The sequence below is a fragment of the Carica papaya genome, chromosome 7 (genome assembly GCF_054855325.1).
Source record: "Carica papaya isolate Zhongbai chromosome 7, ASM5485532v1, whole genome shotgun sequence".
Classification (NCBI taxonomy): domain Eukaryota; kingdom Viridiplantae; phylum Streptophyta; class Magnoliopsida; order Brassicales; family Caricaceae; genus Carica; species Carica papaya.
Window position 1 is genome coordinate 22,539,443 of NC_142315.1, and position 18,251 is coordinate 22,557,693.

Consider the following 18,251-nt stretch of genomic DNA (forward strand, 5'->3'; position numbering starts at 1 on the left):
AATAAATAAAATTAGTTTAAATATTATATTTATTTTTTTAAAAAAAATTAAATTAAATTAATTTCACTCAGCATCTATATATGCTAAAAGATACTCAGAGTTGAAAAAAATCTGGTATGTTATTTTTCACATTTTCTTTTAAAATGATTGAAATAGTCATCTTTATTATTTTTTTTAACTCAAATTTTTAATTTTTTTTTTACAGGAGATTAAACATTATTTTATCTCAGTATATATATATATATATTAATTTATATCTTTAGTGTTATTAAAATATATATTTATATCATAAAATTATTGGTAAAAAAATATTTTAAAAATTAGCGTGTCCCTTGTGGAACCAAATGTTCTCGCTCACAGGGAGAGACGCCTCCGATTCCTCTCGCTCACATTTTACATGCCTCTAATAAAACTCCCAATAACAGCGTGTAAAAATGGCTTCCCGCGTGGGACCCACATGACGCGCTAAAAGACTCTCCGACCAAATCTTTGATACTGTAATAACATCGAACGGCTCATATTTAGTAATCCACACACGAATCCAAAATTTTACAACTTATCCGTTACATCGATAATAACAATCTTCAAATTAAAATAAAATTCATTATCATTATTATTATTATTATTATCACCCCTTTTACTGCAGTAGAAACGTAAGTAGAAATTATTTCTTTTTTTCTTTTTTTTTTAAAAAAAAAACTTTTAACGTAAGTAGTTTGGTTTGATTTTACTTTTTAGTTTTTGATCGTAAGTAAAATTTTTAATTTTTTAAAAGCAAGTAAAACATATATTTTCTTTTCTTTTATAAATTTTATAAATTCTATACAATTATAACTTATTTTTTTGTTAGCTAATTTAGATTAGAGATTGTTTTTTTTCTTTTTAATTTATAAATTAATTCATTAATTAATAATTTTGTTTATTAAGGTACTGTTGTCGTTCTCTTTAATTTGGTCAACATTTGTTTATGGGGCCCAATTGTTTTTATCGGAATAAATAATTACCACGGTTGATGAGTATGGTATTTGTAATAAAATAAAAAGATTGATATTATAGTAGAAGCTGAAAATAAAATTAATTAAAATCAACCCTATAACTTAAATTCTTATAATTAATCTGATGTCAGTTTAAATTTGTAAATAATTTGGCATCAATTTTAGTTTTTTACCTCGCCCATTAGGCCACAGCACGGTAAAAAACGGAAGAAGGCTCGGAGCCAATACGACATTATTTCGCTGCGTTTAATTCCGTCCCAGTCCAAGCAGAAAACACAACACGCAGCGACGAAGAAAGAAAACGCACATATAGAAAGTAACAGGGGGGAGAGGGTTACTCGTCGCGTTGCTTGATATAAAAACCACCGCACTGAGAGGTGTCTCTGGCTGAGCTGCATTTCTCTCTTAGCTAATCAAAACCAAAACGAAGCCGTTTTGGCCACAGCAAACCCTATCTACTAGACTACTTACCCATCGTTCTCCGATTCAGATTTCTATGCTTCTCTTCTCCGGTCATTAGAAGCCTATTTCTCATCGCATTTTGTGTTTCTTGTACAAATCCGATCCTAGATAACTTGAGACCAGAATATCCCAATCGAGTTTTGGGAAAAAAAAATCCTTCTATCGTCTCTTTTCCAAATTGTCTGCTTTGTCAAATTAGATTCAATTTTTGTTTAGGGAATCGTCCTCGTCTAAAGAAATCGGATCCTATTATCCATACAGAAGAGATCATTGTTGTTTTCTTTTTCATTTTTTCGTTTGGTAACACTTTTGCTGCTTTGAAGCTGGTGTTTGGTTAACAGGAAGAGGATATACTGGGCGCATAGAAGATATGGTGGGAGGTGGAAGCAGGAGAGACGAGTCGCTGGCGATAAACAGCACAAATGTGTTTGCGGCGCTTGGGAGCTTGAAGAAGAAGAAGAACAAAGAACAAGGCACCTCGAAGAGCAAGGGGTCCACCGCGAAAAAGGCAGCGAAGGAACCCGAGAAGGAGGTTTTCTGGGCTCCCGCGCCGCTCAGGGTGGAGTCTTGGGCCGACGTGGACGATGATGATGATGACGACTTCTACGCCACTACCGCGCCTCCCTCATCCGCATGGGGGCCCCCTGGGGATTCCAAGTCCCCGAAGGAGAATGAGGCTGCAGTGGAGGTATACAGCTTGTATCGTAATATTTAATTCGTTGCTTATCTTATTATTCCACTGTTTATCTATATCGTGGTGGGTTTGGCGATTCTGTTGAGGTCTTAGATGCTACTTGGTAATTCTTTTTCCTGTTTATTTGAAGGTTAGGGCAGTGAACTTGGAAACAGATGAATGTATGCTAATATGTGTTTTCAATATGTCATAGTTGATTGATAATATCTTGGTGTGGAAAATGGCTTTTATGAAATGCAGCAAGCTATCTGATACATGTTTCCAGTTCGGGAATAATTGACCTTCTATTGTTCTTTACTTTATGGAGATTGAATAGCATTATTATAAGTTGAAATATTTGTGCTGTTAATTGATATAATAGTTCTACGTGCTATAAGTATAGATATTTTCTGTGATCAAAGAAAAATATTTTGATTGATCACTTGCTCTTATTAAGTAAAAGTTTAATGAGTATAATCGTTACATGATCATTATAGTGTATATCTTTCAAAAAATGATTATCATAGTGTTATGCTGTGGCTAGATGTTTGAACACTTTTTGTTGAAACTTGAGATTTCTTGTTTGTCTTCTTTGCCTTTTTATTTAATCATTAGTTTGTCGGGCAAAAAGGTTGATTCTGTTAAGTTAGAATATCTATGTTATACGACATTTAGTCTGCTGCATATTCTACCTGGTTTATACACACCCGTGATCTATGCTGCTAATGTCGGTATCTCTAGTTAAAATTACTTTCATGACCTTGAGCTTTTTAGAATCAAAAAGTTAATGGACTTTCTTTCAATTGATTTAATGGATCTCTTGACTTTGTTGTTGTTTAGCTTCTCGGTTTCATTAAATTATTCATAAGTTGCACCTATTAACACGTGTTAATGGTGAAGCTCATTGGAGATCTTTGAATCATAGTTCTTCATGTCATTTTCCATGAGATGGTCATTTCACCTTTGTTACTTAAATCTGTTCCTCACGATTGATGATCTTTGAAGTTTTAACTGTGATGCAAACGTGCAATATGATAAACTACGTTTTATTTAAGATTTAAATTAATGATCAGTTGGCAAAAATTCCTAGGAAACAGACAAAGTTATGACAATATGATATCTGTATACTGGGGCGTGCAAGAATCTAACTTTGTAATTCACGTAGTTCAAAAAAAGTCACGTCCTTACTGACAGTGGCTGGACAGGGTTTGGTGTACTTTTGGTCTTAGCTAGTGATAAAACAACAACTTTAACAATTTGGATCTAGGTTTAAAGAACTTGCCTTCATAGTGCAAAGAGGATAATGCAAAGTAACTTTTGGAACCTATAAATTATCAAGGCAGATAAATAGCCTAATTAATTCTGCGGCTATAGCCTATAGATAGTCACATATTTTATGATTAACACTTTAGGAAAAGAATCTTTATTTCAAAAATGACTTGTTTCTCTATTTTTGTTCATTTTAGGGGTTGGGATGGTTGAGTTCACATGTTTGCTCTTTTAGGTGTTTAAGGCATTGTGTTGTAACTCGTTATCACTCGGTTCTACTGTTTCGCTGCTTAAGATTAACAGTAAACTGGTTGACTCTGGAATATGTCAGGAAGAATTAAGTTTATGAATACCCTACTCTCCTTCATAAATTACCCAATGGATTTTATATCAATCCATTATGGCATTCCAGGAAAGTGAAAGTGAGGATGAAGGTCTTTTTGATGGTGACGATGATGTTGATGAAGAGCACGAGATTGAACCTGAGCCCCCTGTAGAGGTTGAGCCTGTTGTTAAGAAGCCTGCTGATATTCTAGCGCAAAAAGAAACAGATAGACAGCTCTCAAAGAAGGAGTTGAAGAAGAAGGAGCTTGAGGAACTTGATGCTGTTCTTGCTGAGTTAGGAATAGGACAGTCTGGAAGGGAAACGAGTGGTCAAGATGACTCCTGTGGTAAGCATCAATCAATATTTATTGTTGAGCACAACTTGCATGGTACTTGATTGGACTCTGTAGATTTCATTCACAACTCTTTTCACTTCCTGGCAGGAGTCGCACAAGAGAAGAAAGCAGAGAATAATGTTGAAGCGAAAAAGGAGGGTGCCCCTGGAGAGAGCAAAAATGCAAAAAAGAAGAAAAAGAAGGATAAATCTTCAAAGGAGGCAAAAGAATCATTGCAGGAGCAACCTGATGGATCTGATGTTAAGAATGAGGGAGATGAAGTTGCTGCTGCTGAGAAGGTAGACGATACTTCTACTATTGATGTCAAGGAGAGATTGAAGAAAATGACTTCTACGAAGAAGAAAAAATCAACCAAAGATATGGATGCAGCTGCTCGAGCTGCTGCTAATGAGGCTGCTGCAAGGAGTGCAAGGCTTGCTGCTGCAAAGAAGAAGGAGAAGAATCACTACAATCAGCAGCCAGTGCGGTAAGCTGGCAAGTTCCTTGGTGCTCTAGTTTTTTCTTCTTTTTTCCAATTATGATATAAGAGCATGTACTTTCTCTTTGTTCATTCTGTTTATGTGAAATAAACATCAGTCATTTGGTTTTGTGGAGAGGATTTTGTTTGGTGCGACAGTTCTGGTTCTTAGAGATGATATTGCTTCCTTAGGTTTTTGTTTCTTTCTTCCAGTGGGGACGATATTGTGTTGTGGATGCAGAATGCAATATAGATCTTCTTACCTTCTTTTTTTTTTTTTTTTTTTTCTGGAAAGGGCAATAGAGATCTTACTTAGTTATAATCTCTTGTCATCTGTTTATTGCTATGCTACTTTCTGCTGTTGCATCAATCTGGCTTAATTTTTCGAGTCTGTTATTATTATTACTATTCATTCAGAGGAGATTGCGTTCATATGGTGGGTGTATTACTGTGTTTTTAGAATGTTTTGGATTATGTTTCAATATTTGTTTAATATTGCGGAATAGTCAAATAATTACACTCATAATTGCTTACCACACAAAATTATGAAATTATTATAAAATATCAAAAATTACTTGATGAACATAATGCTTCAAGATCCATTTTAGAATCTCTCTTGAGGAATGCACATGCAGAGAGCTGTGCCTGCTGCATGATAGGGGAGTCAATATGTTTGAGATGGAGTTTTCTTTCTACTCATAAGGAGCTGGAAGATTGGATTTTCTCTGTGATCCCTTTGGATTAAAATATTCAAGGATAAAGGGTTTGAAATTTATGTTTTATGTCAAAGAATGGTCATGTTTGGAATAGATACGAAATTTCTGTCAATTTTACTTTGAATTACTTTTAGTTTAATTAGAAAATGACAATTCTTTTTTGAATAATAAATGCAAAAAAAAATAATAATAATATAGTCTCTGTACTATTAACTTTTATTCAAGTTTGTCAACATCTTTCATTAAATTAATAATTGTATTTTTTAAAAAATCTCGAAAATAATTTAGTATCTATGCTATTAATTTTTATTCAAGTATGTTCATTCCTTTTATTAAATTAGTTTCTATACTTATGAAAAAAAAAATTTATTTAGTCATTTCCTATTGTCATTGAATTGGTATCATATGTTAAATTCAACCACATTTATTGTCTTTTGATTAATTTATATGATATCTTATGTGATATTTTAGAAAAATATATGTAGAAGAACGGATCAAATTGGTTTAAAACTAAAAGAAAAAAAATTAATTTGTTTACAATGAGAAATCGGCTCAAATTGGTTCAAAGTGAATCTCCTCATACCAATATCTCCATTAACAATCTTTCTTTGTTATCATTCTATACGAGTCATAATTTACTTCTTTCACTTTTTCACCTATAGTTAAACCTACTTGGACTGATTACTGCTCTCTTTACTTTCTTATCTTTGTTAATCATTCTATCAACTCGTCTAAGACTCCATTTCGGGTTCCAAATGTTTCTTGCTCTCGTTTCTTTGTCCTTTGTCCCTATTTGCCTCCGAATCTACCTAATTACAGTTACTATATCTAGAATCACAAGCTCATCAAAAACCCATCTCACCGCTTCTGTGCTTTTGTTTCTCGGTTCTTTGACTTTGTTTACTTTTTCATTTGACTAATTGCAATCCCAAACTTACAAACTCATCAATAAGCTAGATTATCTTTTTCACAATTGTGGATATGTACAATGCTTTTTCTTCGAACAAAATTACTGAGATCGTATCTTGAGTTTCCTTGAGAATTTATTTTTCCAAATGAGAGATTGAAATTGAATGGGAGGAGTCTCAAATCCCTTGTTTCTCCAGCTATAACATGATAAGAACTAAGTTTGCAACTTCAATTCTTTCGACCCAACAAATATTTCATCTACTTTTTAACCACTTAGCATTTCACTAACCTATGGTTGGATATAATGGGTTTAGGTCCATGTACCTACGAGAATTAGATAATGATTGTATTGTCATTATCAAGGACTTGCATAGGCTAAATCCACAAGAACTATAATATTTGATTTAGTTCTCACATTTTTTTTTATAATTTATTATTTTTTGTTTACTGAATAGAATAAAATATAAAATAAATAAAATAATCAATCAATAAAAATATAAGAAAGTTGTAAGCTTGTAAAAAAATAATTATTTAATAATAAATAACAAAATAAATTTTAATAAAATAATTATTCTAATTTACTGTCACTATAACTCATATAATTTTATTGTCACGTTTAATTTGACTATATTAAAAATTAAAATAAAACAGTAATAAATAGTAAATGACTAAAATGCTTTCATAATTAATATAACTTATTATATAACAGAAAAAACTATCATATTATTTTAAGTCACTGCAACTTATATTTTTTATTAGAACATAAAAGTGTGAATTATAATTAAAATAATTTATAATTAAAATTTAATACGATAAAATTTTAAAAACATATTTATACTTATTAATAAATATAATTAAAGATATTTTTATAAGGTAGAATTTGTTGCATATAGTAGAAATACGAAGTTTATTATATGAATATAAGCTATTCATTATAGACCAAAATTTTGTTTTGCTAATAATCTATTGGCATTTTAAAATAGTTTATTGTAATTTTATATATTTTTAAAATTTCTTCATTAAATGATCAAAATATTATTAGTATAATTACTGAATTATTCTATTTAATTGTTATGTTTATTAAATTTTTACTATTTATATCACCAAAAAGTGAGAAGTTTCTCCATAAATTCACAAAAAGTTAATATAGAGTATAAAATTAAATCAGTTTGTGAATAATTGATTTTTAAATATGATAAAATGAGATTATGAATGGATTTATATATATAATCAATCATGTTATATTTATATATGATCTATCCAATTTAAAAATATTTTCGATTTATTTTTAAAATAATTTATTTGTATCTTTACCATATTAAATAGATTAAAAAACAAAGTCCAGTATCGTTGACTTGACTAAAAAAATATTTATTTTTATAGGTCGGTCCAAAAATATGTTAAAAATTTTATATATTTGAATAATTTAACATAATCGGGTCATTACCTCTTCCAGAAATTACCGGGTGGAGCACCTCAGTAAGTTACCAGTTACCATTTGGTTGGCACTCTGACATCCCTAAACGCCCGGTCTAACTCCACCCCAGAAGCCACGCAGAACACACATCAAAACGCAACAAACAAAAAAGAAAACGGCCATTGAAAGAAAGCAGACACAAACATAAATGAGTTTTGTCAATCCCTTATGCAAAAGCTACCGCACTGAAACCTCCCGTAAGCTCAGTTGCTTTTCTCTGCTCTTCAATCCTGAAACAAAACGACTTCGTTTTGCCTCGTCGCAAACCCCATCTCCTATCCCTCCGATTCAGATTTTGCTCTGAGCATTATTAAAACCCTATTTATCGTCTCATTTTTCTTGTATGTACAAATCCGATCTTTCTATACCTTCAAACCCTAATCTCTCGATCGGATTTTCTAATTTTTCTTTTCGGATAAAATATCATTTTCGCTCATCTCGCTTCCGAGTTTTGTCTGGTTAATCAAATTATATCAGATTTTCGTTAATCGGATTTTCTTTTGTCGAAGACAAATAAAATCCTATTATATCCATACTGAAGAGATTGTTTGTTTATTTTTTCTGGTTCCTTTTTTTATTTCGTTAGTTTTTTGCTGCTTTGAGGCTGGTGTTTGGTTAACAGGAAGAGAGTATACTGGGCGGTGAGAAGATATGGTGGGAGGAGGAAGCCGGAGAGACGAGTCGCTGGTGATAAACAGCACTAATGTGTTTGCGGCGCTTGGGAGTTTGAAGAAGAAGAAGAACAAAGAGCAAGGGTCCTCCAAGAGCAAAAGCTCCAGCGTCAAAAAGACCGTGAAGGAGCCCGAGAAGGAGGTCTACTGGACCCCTGCGCCACTTAAAGTCGAGTCCTGGGCCGACGTAGACGATGATGACGACGACTTCTATGCCACTACTGCACCTCCTTCGTCCGCATGGGGCCCCGCGGATTCTAAGTCCCCGAAAGAGACTGAGACCGCAGTGGAGGTAATACAGTCTGTTAACTTATTGTTTATTCACTGCTTATCTTATTGTTGTTAGTGTAAATATTTTTGTGATACGGTTTATGCGAGCCACGGTGGGATATGGTGATTCTGGTGAGGTCCTAGATGCTGCTTTGTAATTTTTGTTTTCCTGTTTAGTGAAATTTAGGGCACTAAATTTGGGAATAGATGAATGTTGGCGTAAGATGAGTGTTGTACATGTTCATTAATGGTACTTTGGCTAAGAGGATGGCTTTTATGAAAAATACGAGACTAGCTTATTGTTTTTGCTTCAATTTATAATGGGCTATTCGTAGCATTTTCTTCATCGAGATTTAATGGTATGGTTATAAGCTGAAAATTCTCTTCTGCTATTGAATATGTTATTAGTTCTACACGCTTATAGTATCATATTTTCTGTTACAAAGAAAGATAAAATTTTGATTGTTTCATTCTTCCTGCAAATAAAGAGTTTAGTGGGTTCTCGTAAAAAAAAAAAAAAAGATTTTAATGAGTATAATAAAGTGGCAGTGATAATATCTGCTTTGGCTAGTTGTATGTTTGTTGTTTGAAATCTAAGACTGTCTGTTAGTCTGCTTTATTATTTCATTTGATCATTCAGTTATAGGTTATTATTATCTTAAATCGACGAAGGTTGCATGTATATGTGTCCTGCATTTTGGTATGGGTTACTATGACTGGTTTGCATGTAATCCTTCTCTGTGAAATGCTGCTAAGTCTGGTTAAAATAACTGTATTCACCTTGGACTTTAAGCACCAAACAAGTAACCTGCTGTTATGTTGACTGATTTAGAGGATCTTCATGTTTTATTGTCGTCTAGCTTGTTAAGTTCACTAGATCATGCATGATTTGCCCCTATTAATGGTGAAGCGTATTGGAGAAGATTGTGTCATTTAGTCATTTATTCTTCCCGTTCCTGAGAGGTTAACTTCATCTTTGTTTCTTAAAATTAATGTTACTTTTAATTGATGATTTTTGAAGCTTTGACCATGTTGCGAAGATTACTCATATGTCATTTTAGCTTTAAATAAATGATCTGTTACTAGAAATTCCTCTTAGTACACTCTCAAGTAACTATGGAAACGGTCTCTTAATACTGGGCCATGCAAAAGACTGATTGGTTATCTACCTAGCTCCAAGAAACTGTCATGTTTTGGGAAGTTGTACTTAGCTAGGAATGGAAAGAAAAGCAACATCTTGAACTATTTTTATCTCAGTTTTTAGTAATTATTTTTGTTATTTTGCAACGAGGATGTTGCTAGTAACTTCTGGAACATATAGAACTATCCAGGAGGAAAAACAGCCTATGCAGCTATGAAATAGTTAAGAAATTTTATTATTTTCATTTTAGGACAAGAACCTTCATTTGTAAAGGGTGTCCTTTCTCCATTTCTTTTCTTATTGAGGGGAGTGGTTGATTGTCACTTGTTTGCTCTTCTATGTGTTTAAGTTGTTGATGTAGCTCTTTTTAATTAGGTTTTAGTGTTCCTCTGCTTGAGATGAATACACATTCACACCTAAGAGAAGAGTTTATGAATGCTGTAAATTTAATGAAATGGCATGACTTACATTATGGATTTTATGTCAAATCCATTATGGCATTCAGGAAAGTGAAAGTGAGGATGAAGGTCTTTTTGACGGTGATGATGATGTTGATGAAGATCATGAGACTGAACCTGAGCCTCCTGCAGAGATTGAGCTAGTTGTTAAGAAACCTGCTGAGGCTTCTTCAGTGCAAAAAGAAACAGATAGGCAACTCTCAAAGAAGGAATTAAAGAAGAAGGAGCTTGAAGAACTTGATGCTGTTCTTGCTGAGTTAGGAATAGGAAATACCACAAAAGAAGCCAGTATTCAGGTCGACTCGACTGGTAGGCATAAAAGAAGAATTTACTCAAATTATGTGTCCTTGGACATCACATGCGGTTGCTTGATAAGAAGCTTTCTGGTTTTAATTCACAAACTTACTTTGCTTGCTGACAGGTGTTGAAAAAGATAAGAAAACAGAGGATAATGCTGAAGAGAAAAAGGAGAGTGCCCCTGGAGAGAGCAAAAGTGCAAAAAAGAAGAAAAAGAAGGATAAATCCTCAAAGGAGGCAAAGGAATCATTGCAGGAGCAACCTGATGGGTCTGATGTTAGGAATGAGGGAGAGGAAGCTGCTGGTGCTGAGAAGACGGATAATGCTTCTACTATTGATGTGAAGGAGAGGTTGAAGAAAATGACTTCTATGAAGAAGAAAAAATCTGCTAAAGATATGGATGCAGCTGCTCGAGCTGCTGCTAATGAGGCTGCTGCAAGGAGTGCAAGGCTTGCTGCTGCCAAGAAAAAGGAGAAGAATCACTACAATCAGCAGCCAGTGCGGTAAGCCAGCAGGTTTATGGCTCTAGGTTTTTGTTCTTTTCTCCTTTATTATATAAGAGCTTGTACTTTCTTTTTATTAGTTTTGTCAATCCAAAATAAACATCAATCTTTTGATTTTGTGAAAAGGATTTTTGTTGGGATAGCTCTTGTTCTTAGAGATATAATCAGTTCCTTAGCCTCCATCTGGATATTATTGTGTTGTGATGCATAACTGCTACATAGATCTTACATGGTTATAATTTTTGTAATATGTGTGCTGATATGCTGCATGTTTTGTTGCATCAATCTGACTTGCTCTTAGTAACTAGTATATTAAGTATGAGGACAGTGAGCATTTGATCACATATGTAAACATCCCTGCCTGCGACTTAATGGTGGAATCAGTATGTTTGGAATGGACCTTTGCCTTTGTGAAGAGGTATGAAAGAGTAGGACTAGCTTCTGTCTGTGATCTCTTTAAATTCAAGAATAAAGAGCTGTAGTTGCTTGTAGATACAGAACTCTCGTAAGCTAAATGTTAGGATTGGAGGCAGAGCATTACTATCTCATGTGTCTTTTCTTAAGTCTTAATGGGAAGTTTGTCTATCTTCGTGTTTTAAACTTCGATTAGATCCTGTTCAATTTTAGTATCATGTGTGTTATTATCTGTATAGGGAAATTCAATGTGTAATTTTCTAATATTTCGTATTAAGCACCTAACATGGTGTTGTTATAAAGTTATTAGGTCATTATGAAATGTCTGATATGTGAGGCAACACAGTAAGGTAGCGCTCTTAGTTTAATTTGGAAGGGGTATTTTTGTGGAGTACCAAATTTGGTTTTAGTGGTCAGAAAACAGCCTCCAGTTTCCCTATCACAGTGGTGAGACAGTGCCATTTTGTTGATTGACCCTATATTTTCTGGCTGTCTTTTAAGGTAGCCTGTCTTGAAATTACATTGAGTGTTTGGTTATGGAGTTTGCCAAATCCTATCCCAGGATGGGTTTGCTGGAGCTCCGCTGTGGAGTATACACAACTAAGACCCATGGAGATAGGTGGATCAGAGTTGTATTTTTTTATATTTTAAAACCCCCTTATCATGCGTTTTTTATGCAACTTAACTTCCATTTGGGTTATTGAAAGAATAGGATTAACAAGTTACAATGAGGAAGCCTCTGCGTGATGGATATACAAAAACTCAATTGTTGTTTAGAGCATGAAATATATCATCATTAACTGCTCTACACCTATAAATCTTCCACCAATTGTTATATATTGATAAAAATGCCGGGCACCTTTGCATGTTAATGAAGAGAAAAAAAAAAAAAAAAAACAATCTTCTACAAATGTCACTTCTTGACATGACCTCCCCCCTACATTTCCTCTCATGGCTTCATGGGTAAAAGAGCTTCATTTACCCAACCTTCATATCCCTATAACCGTTGATCGAATACTTCCAGTTGCTCCTTCCAAACCTATTCCCAGCAACACCCTTTATCTCTCAAACCTTGATGACATAATTGGAGCTCGAGTGTTCACCCCAACTGTATATTTTTATCAAACAAAAGATTTGAATTCTAATCAAGACCTTGTTGTTAAAATATTGCGAGATGCACTTGCCAAAGTGTTAGTTCCTTACTATCCTTTCTCTGGTCGGTTAAGGGAGGTCGAGAATGGAAAGCTAGAAGTGTTTTTTGGGCCAAACCAAGGTGCACTCATAGTTCAAGCACGCACTAAAATGGCTTTAGATGAGTTAGGTGATCTGGCCGTGCCAAATCCAGCATGGTTACCATTGATCTACCGATTTCCTAATGAAGAGTCATACAAGATTCTTGACATGCCATTACTTATAGCACAAGTCACTCTTTTTAGATGCGGTGGCTTTAGCCTTGGCTTAAGGCTTTGCCATTGCATATGTGACGGATTTGGTGCAATGCAATTTGTTGGAGCATGGGCTGCCACAGCAAAAACAGGGACACTAATAACAAACCCGAAGCCATGTTGGGATAGAGAATTCTTTAAGCCTCGTAAGCCGCCAGTTGTGAAATATCCTCATGTTGAATTTATGCCAATTGATGAAGGTTCAAACTTGACAATGTCTTTATGGGAAGCCAAGCCCGTACAAAAATGTTACCAAATCAGTCGTGAGTTTCAAATTAAATTAAAAACACTTGCTCAATCAGACAATTCATTTATATGCACTACTTTTGATGCCATGGCAGCTCATGTATGGAGATCATGGGTTAAGGCACTTGATGTCCAACCACCAAACTATCAACTTAGACTTACATTTTCTGTCAATGCCAGGCCAAAGCTCAAGAATCCAGCTCTTGAACAAGGATTCTACGGCAATGTGGTGTGTGTGGCATGTGCAATGACCACTGTTCATAATCTTATAAATGCTGCTGGCCTCGCAGATATCACTCGATTAGTTCGCGAAGCTAGGCTAAGCATATCGGAAGAGTACTTAAGATCTACAGTGGATTATGTTGAGAGAAACAGGCCTAGAAGGCTTGAATTTGGTGGGAAATTGACAATAACTCAATGGACAAGGTTCTCAATCTATGAATCTGCTGATTTTGGATGGGGAAGACCAATTTATGCTGGTCCTGTGGATATAACTCCTACCCCACAAGTTTGTGTATTTTTGCCACAAGGAGATACTGATCCTAGTGGAACAATTGTGGTATGCATTTGCTTGCCTGATTATGCCATTACTAGATTTACAGAGATCTTGTCTTTAAAAGATACGAGTCATTAGATAGATTTCTGCCATAATATTATGGTCGTGAAATGAAAACAAATCCTCTATTTTATACTTGGTATAATTATTCATATTTTAGTGTATTAACTCTTTACTTCTTCATCATTTTTCTACATCTTACTATAACTTGTTCTCTTTTATCATCTCATAAACAATAAATTATAAACAGGTGATTAGCAATTCAGTGGTAATTAAACTATTTCATCTTGAATAATATATATTTTTTAAATGAATATGAGTCTAATGTTAATAATTAAGTTGATATAATGGTTTATCCTTAATTTTATGATATAAGATTAAGGGAATTCTGATATAGCAAAATATTCCTAAAACAAATCAAAATAAGAATTTTTTTTTTTAATAGTTATGCTTAAGTAAAACGATATTTTATAAATTTCTCTATTTATATTTAAAAATGAATATGAAAATATAAATATACTAAGTTATTACATAGGTTGAGTTTGCTATGAATTTGAAATTAATTTTAATTAAATATTCAACCTAATATTTTAATCTAACATTCTTAAATATGATATTCTCTTCAAGAATGTTTGACTTTGCTTTTATCTTGCCAAGAGTTTATGAGTTTTTTTAACTAGGCATGAGTAGATATAATAATAATTATTTTTTATAAATAAAAGTTGTTTAAGTATTTGAGAATACTGAGTTAATAAGATGTATTAATTTATTCTTTTATATTTGGTAAAAACATAGTTTACGAGTTTGACAAATATATCAAATAACAAAAAAAAAATTTAAAAGAAGAAAGTTTTATTATTTCTAATAAATACCAAAAAAAATAAAAAATTCTCATAAATTTAGTAACCTATATATTTTTTAGACAAATTGATATAAATTAAGAATAAAATGATAAATTCTAATAAATTTATCTTATGTTAATTTTTACTTATTTAATTTAATTTAGTAACAATAATTTGATAAATTTTAAATTATTAATTATTAATTGAAGAGTAGTAGTAGTCTAGTCTAGAACCAATCAGTCAAATAATTAATAGAAAAAAATACAAGTAGCATGTATTGCGATTTTATGATAAGCTCTAAAAGACTTGGGAGCTAATAACTTTTAAAAATATTGCTATAGGATCTTTAAATGTAACACCCAATTATTTTTATTTTATTTTATTTTTATTTTTTTTATATAAATATAAATATGTATTAATTGAATTGAATTTAATTTATTTTATTTTAATTTGATTAAATAAAAATAATAGTAATAATAATAAAGGTGAAAAAATAATTGAGGATTTAATTGAAAACAATTTTATAGAAAAATTGATGAAAATTTGGGTTCTAAAAGTATTTTTAAAAGAAAAATAAAAAAACAGATGGTCAAAACGTAATTTAAAAAAGTTACACCACATTAGCTATCCGGTCAGTAGTCCCGACCAACTAGGACATGCTAGGTGGCAGAGACACTGATGCGGGAGGCCATGCGAGGAGAGTCACGTGGGCGATCTGTGTGCGCGCGATCGAACGGCTGAGATCCGTTCCCGCACGCACGGACGGTCCAGATTGCATTGCGATGAACGGTCCAAATTCACTCTCTATTTAATTGCGATCGGATGATCCAGATTAAAAGTGATAGACGACCCAGATCAAAAGCGGATGGGTATAAATAACCCCATCCGCACCCAAACCCAAAACTTAGCCGCCAGAGCCCATCGCCGGAGAAGACAGCCCAGCCGCTGGGGAGCCGACCGCCGCCATCCGCTGCTGCACCGGAGCAATTTTTGACCACCAAACGAGGTAAAAATTCTACAATTTGCTCAGAATTTGATTTCAAACGCACCCATGGGCAAATTGGAGTGAAAGAACTGGCCAATTGATTGAAAAACGCCGCCGAAGCTTAGCGGCGCCGTCGCGAGGTGTTTTAGTTTTCACCTCCGATGAGGCCCTTCACGATTCCCGTTCGATGTAATTTTTCTACCGTTGTGATCATCGTTTCCTCCTTTACAAGTTGACCGGAGCAAAACGTCCAACCGCAACATGAGCCGGAGGAGCCGCCACACCGGAGAACCCCACCACCGGTGAGTTTCGATTTTCTGTGTTTTTTCGGCCTATCGAGGGCACTAAGTGTGTTTTCTCACAGGAATCGATGCAAGTTTGGCTGAATTCGGCCAAAAACAGCCAACCCGAGGCAGATCATCGCTGCGAGCGACGGCGCCGTCGTCGGAGCACAGCAGAGCCACCATGCCGGAATCTTGAAATTGGCTGAGTAGGCCCTGGGTGTGATTTTTAGGTTATTTGGGATATGTGTAGGTACCGTAAGCGCGTTTCAATCCCCGAATAAAAATTTAGGGAACATAGAGATCGCCCCGTAAGCGCAGTAACAATCTAATTTTTGGCGTCGAATCAAGTAAAGACCCCTCACTCTATTTTCTGTCATCGAATTAAAGTTCAAATAAATAAAAATACAGTCCTTTATACAAATAAAATGGATGTACTTGATTTATTACAAATTGCTAATATAGCCCAAATCGGACATTGTTTTCTGTAAATTACTGTTGATTTATTATACAGTCTAAAAGTATAATGATATCTTGTTTATATATTATATAGTTTAAATGTATGTATTACTGTCTTACTTGTCCACTATATAATTTTAGAATTTAAAATATGATTGTATTATTGGGTGCATATTTATTGTTTATGTGATTATATTTAACTTGGTAACGGAGATTAAGAGAAAACAGATAAGGTGACAGCTTAACGTGAATGTTGTCTCATACCGGACGGGGTATGGAGACTTGGTCATTTGGTGCTCATACCGGACGAGATATGGGGACGGCCCGTTTCACCCTACATACCGAACGAGGTATTGAGGTTTAATGTTTTGGTGCTCATACCGAACGGGGTATATGGACGGCCCTGTAATTAAGATTGTTAAGGGGAATAGTTCACGTGTAGCGGGGACACCCATATGGATCTCTATGGATACTAGCAGGCTGGTGAAAACGAGAAACGGTGATAATAAGTTATTGTTAATGAATACGGATTCATGATATGTTTTATGTTACTGATTATGCATGAAATTGTAATATGTATGATGTTATTGTCTTTATAGGTTGTTTTCACAGGTTCTCAAATGGTAAGAAAAATGGTAAATAGTTTTATTTCAAATAAATGTATTGGTTTAAATCTACTGCTCTATTTGTTGTTTTGATTTTCTACAAGCCTTTACCTCTGTGACGATGATATAGTGTGATATCCTTAGTGGGCTATTATAACTCATTCCTTATTTAATCAATTCAGATCAGAAGGACCTGGTTCCCGAGTCCGATCCACAAGAAAACTGCGAGTAGATGCTAAATATTTTATAGTTTCCTTTATTTTTCTCATTTCTCGTATTTCTTTCAAAGAATTTGTTCTATAATATTGTTTACTACTTTTAAGTTATTGTGTAAGAGATGTTAATTTTAATCTTTTATTTTAATTTCGCACTTAAATTATTATATGTATTTTCTTTTGAATTTCCGGAACTGTTACATTAAAAGTAATTATTAGTTAAAAATATTCAAAAATAATTTAGTTTTTGATATAAATATTGTAATTTAAAAAAAAAATTAAAGTTGTGTGTTTAATGAAAGTAATATTTGATCCTAAAATTATAAAAAAATAATAAAAGAAGAGAATATATAATATTATAAAAAGTAAATTCTATGATATAAATAAATTTATATTATATAATCTAAAAAAATATTATACGAATATATTATATTTAGGAACATCTGTATAACATATAATATACATACTTTATATATACCATATAATAGATATGTAAACATATATATATATATATATATGTATACATACATATTATAAGTGATCGTATCGTGAGCTGAAACTCATATAAAATTATGATGTATAAGTGTTTAATAAATATTGTGCATATATATTTCGTGACTACATTATATGTGTTTTATTGTATAAGCACCGAAAGCATGTAATTCTTGAGGATTAAGTGGAAAAAGGATAAATACAATTAAATAATTGAATCTTTATACAATTTATAGAAAGTAAAAATTTATATGTCGCACGTTTTGGTATTTTATTAATTGAGCTATAGAAGTAATTATGTGGATTACTATATATATATATATATATATATATATATATATATTTTTAAAGAAAAATTCAGGACGCATCTAATTGTTAATATTAATTTACTTTTTACTGGATAGGGGTTACTGTACTTATGGTCACGGTCAGATAGGTGGACGTGATTATCGTACTTATGGCTTCCTTCAGTTTCGCCACTTTTGTCCATTAAAGTTTTAACTTCGACATATAAGAAAAAGTCACAATTATTATTATTATTATTTTTTTAAATTGAACTCTTTTTATTTTTTGAAGCTTAATTTATTTATTTTTTAAATATGTGCTCTAATCAATGAAAATTTGGAGCTTTAACCTGCTTTTTCTTGTATAAAAATGCAATATATATATATATATTTATTATTATTATTTTTAAAAAAATTATCCACAAACTTCTAATGAATTTTATATGAAA

At 33.1% G+C, this 18,251-nt stretch overlaps 2 protein-coding genes across 4 annotated transcripts; both read left to right on the top strand.

Annotated features, from left to right (window-relative positions):
- Positions 1-1,277: 1,277 nt before the first annotated feature.
- Positions 1,278-11,158, top strand: LOC110818588 (uncharacterized). 3 transcript variants are annotated; one of them, XM_088206914.1, is made up of 3 exons: positions 1,278-2,145; positions 10,226-10,487; positions 10,600-11,158. In XM_088206914.1, the coding sequence occupies exons 1-3, from the start codon at positions 1,828-1,830 to the stop codon at positions 10,980-10,982; spliced, it is 963 nt and encodes a 320-aa protein (XP_088063040.1). In that variant the 5' UTR covers positions 1,278-1,827; the 3' UTR covers positions 10,983-11,158. The 3 variants fall into 3 exon arrangements, with proteins under 3 accessions (XP_088063040.1, XP_021903196.1, XP_088063041.1); XM_022047504.2 differs by lacking the exons at positions 10,226-10,487; positions 10,600-11,158 and adding exons at positions 3,812-4,070; positions 4,167-4,803 and having other exon boundaries at positions 1,285-2,145; XM_088206915.1 differs by lacking the exon at positions 1,278-2,145 and adding an exon at positions 7,688-8,601.
- A 145-nt stretch (positions 11,159-11,303) lies between these two features.
- LOC110818621 (HXXXD-type acyl-transferase family protein) lies at positions 11,304-13,807 on the top strand. The gene has a single exon (XM_022047553.2). It carries the CDS (start codon positions 12,344-12,346, stop codon positions 13,715-13,717), a length of 1,374 nt encoding a protein of 457 aa, XP_021903245.1. The 5' UTR covers positions 11,304-12,343; the 3' UTR covers positions 13,718-13,807.
- Positions 13,808-18,251: the final 4,444 nt, after the last annotated feature.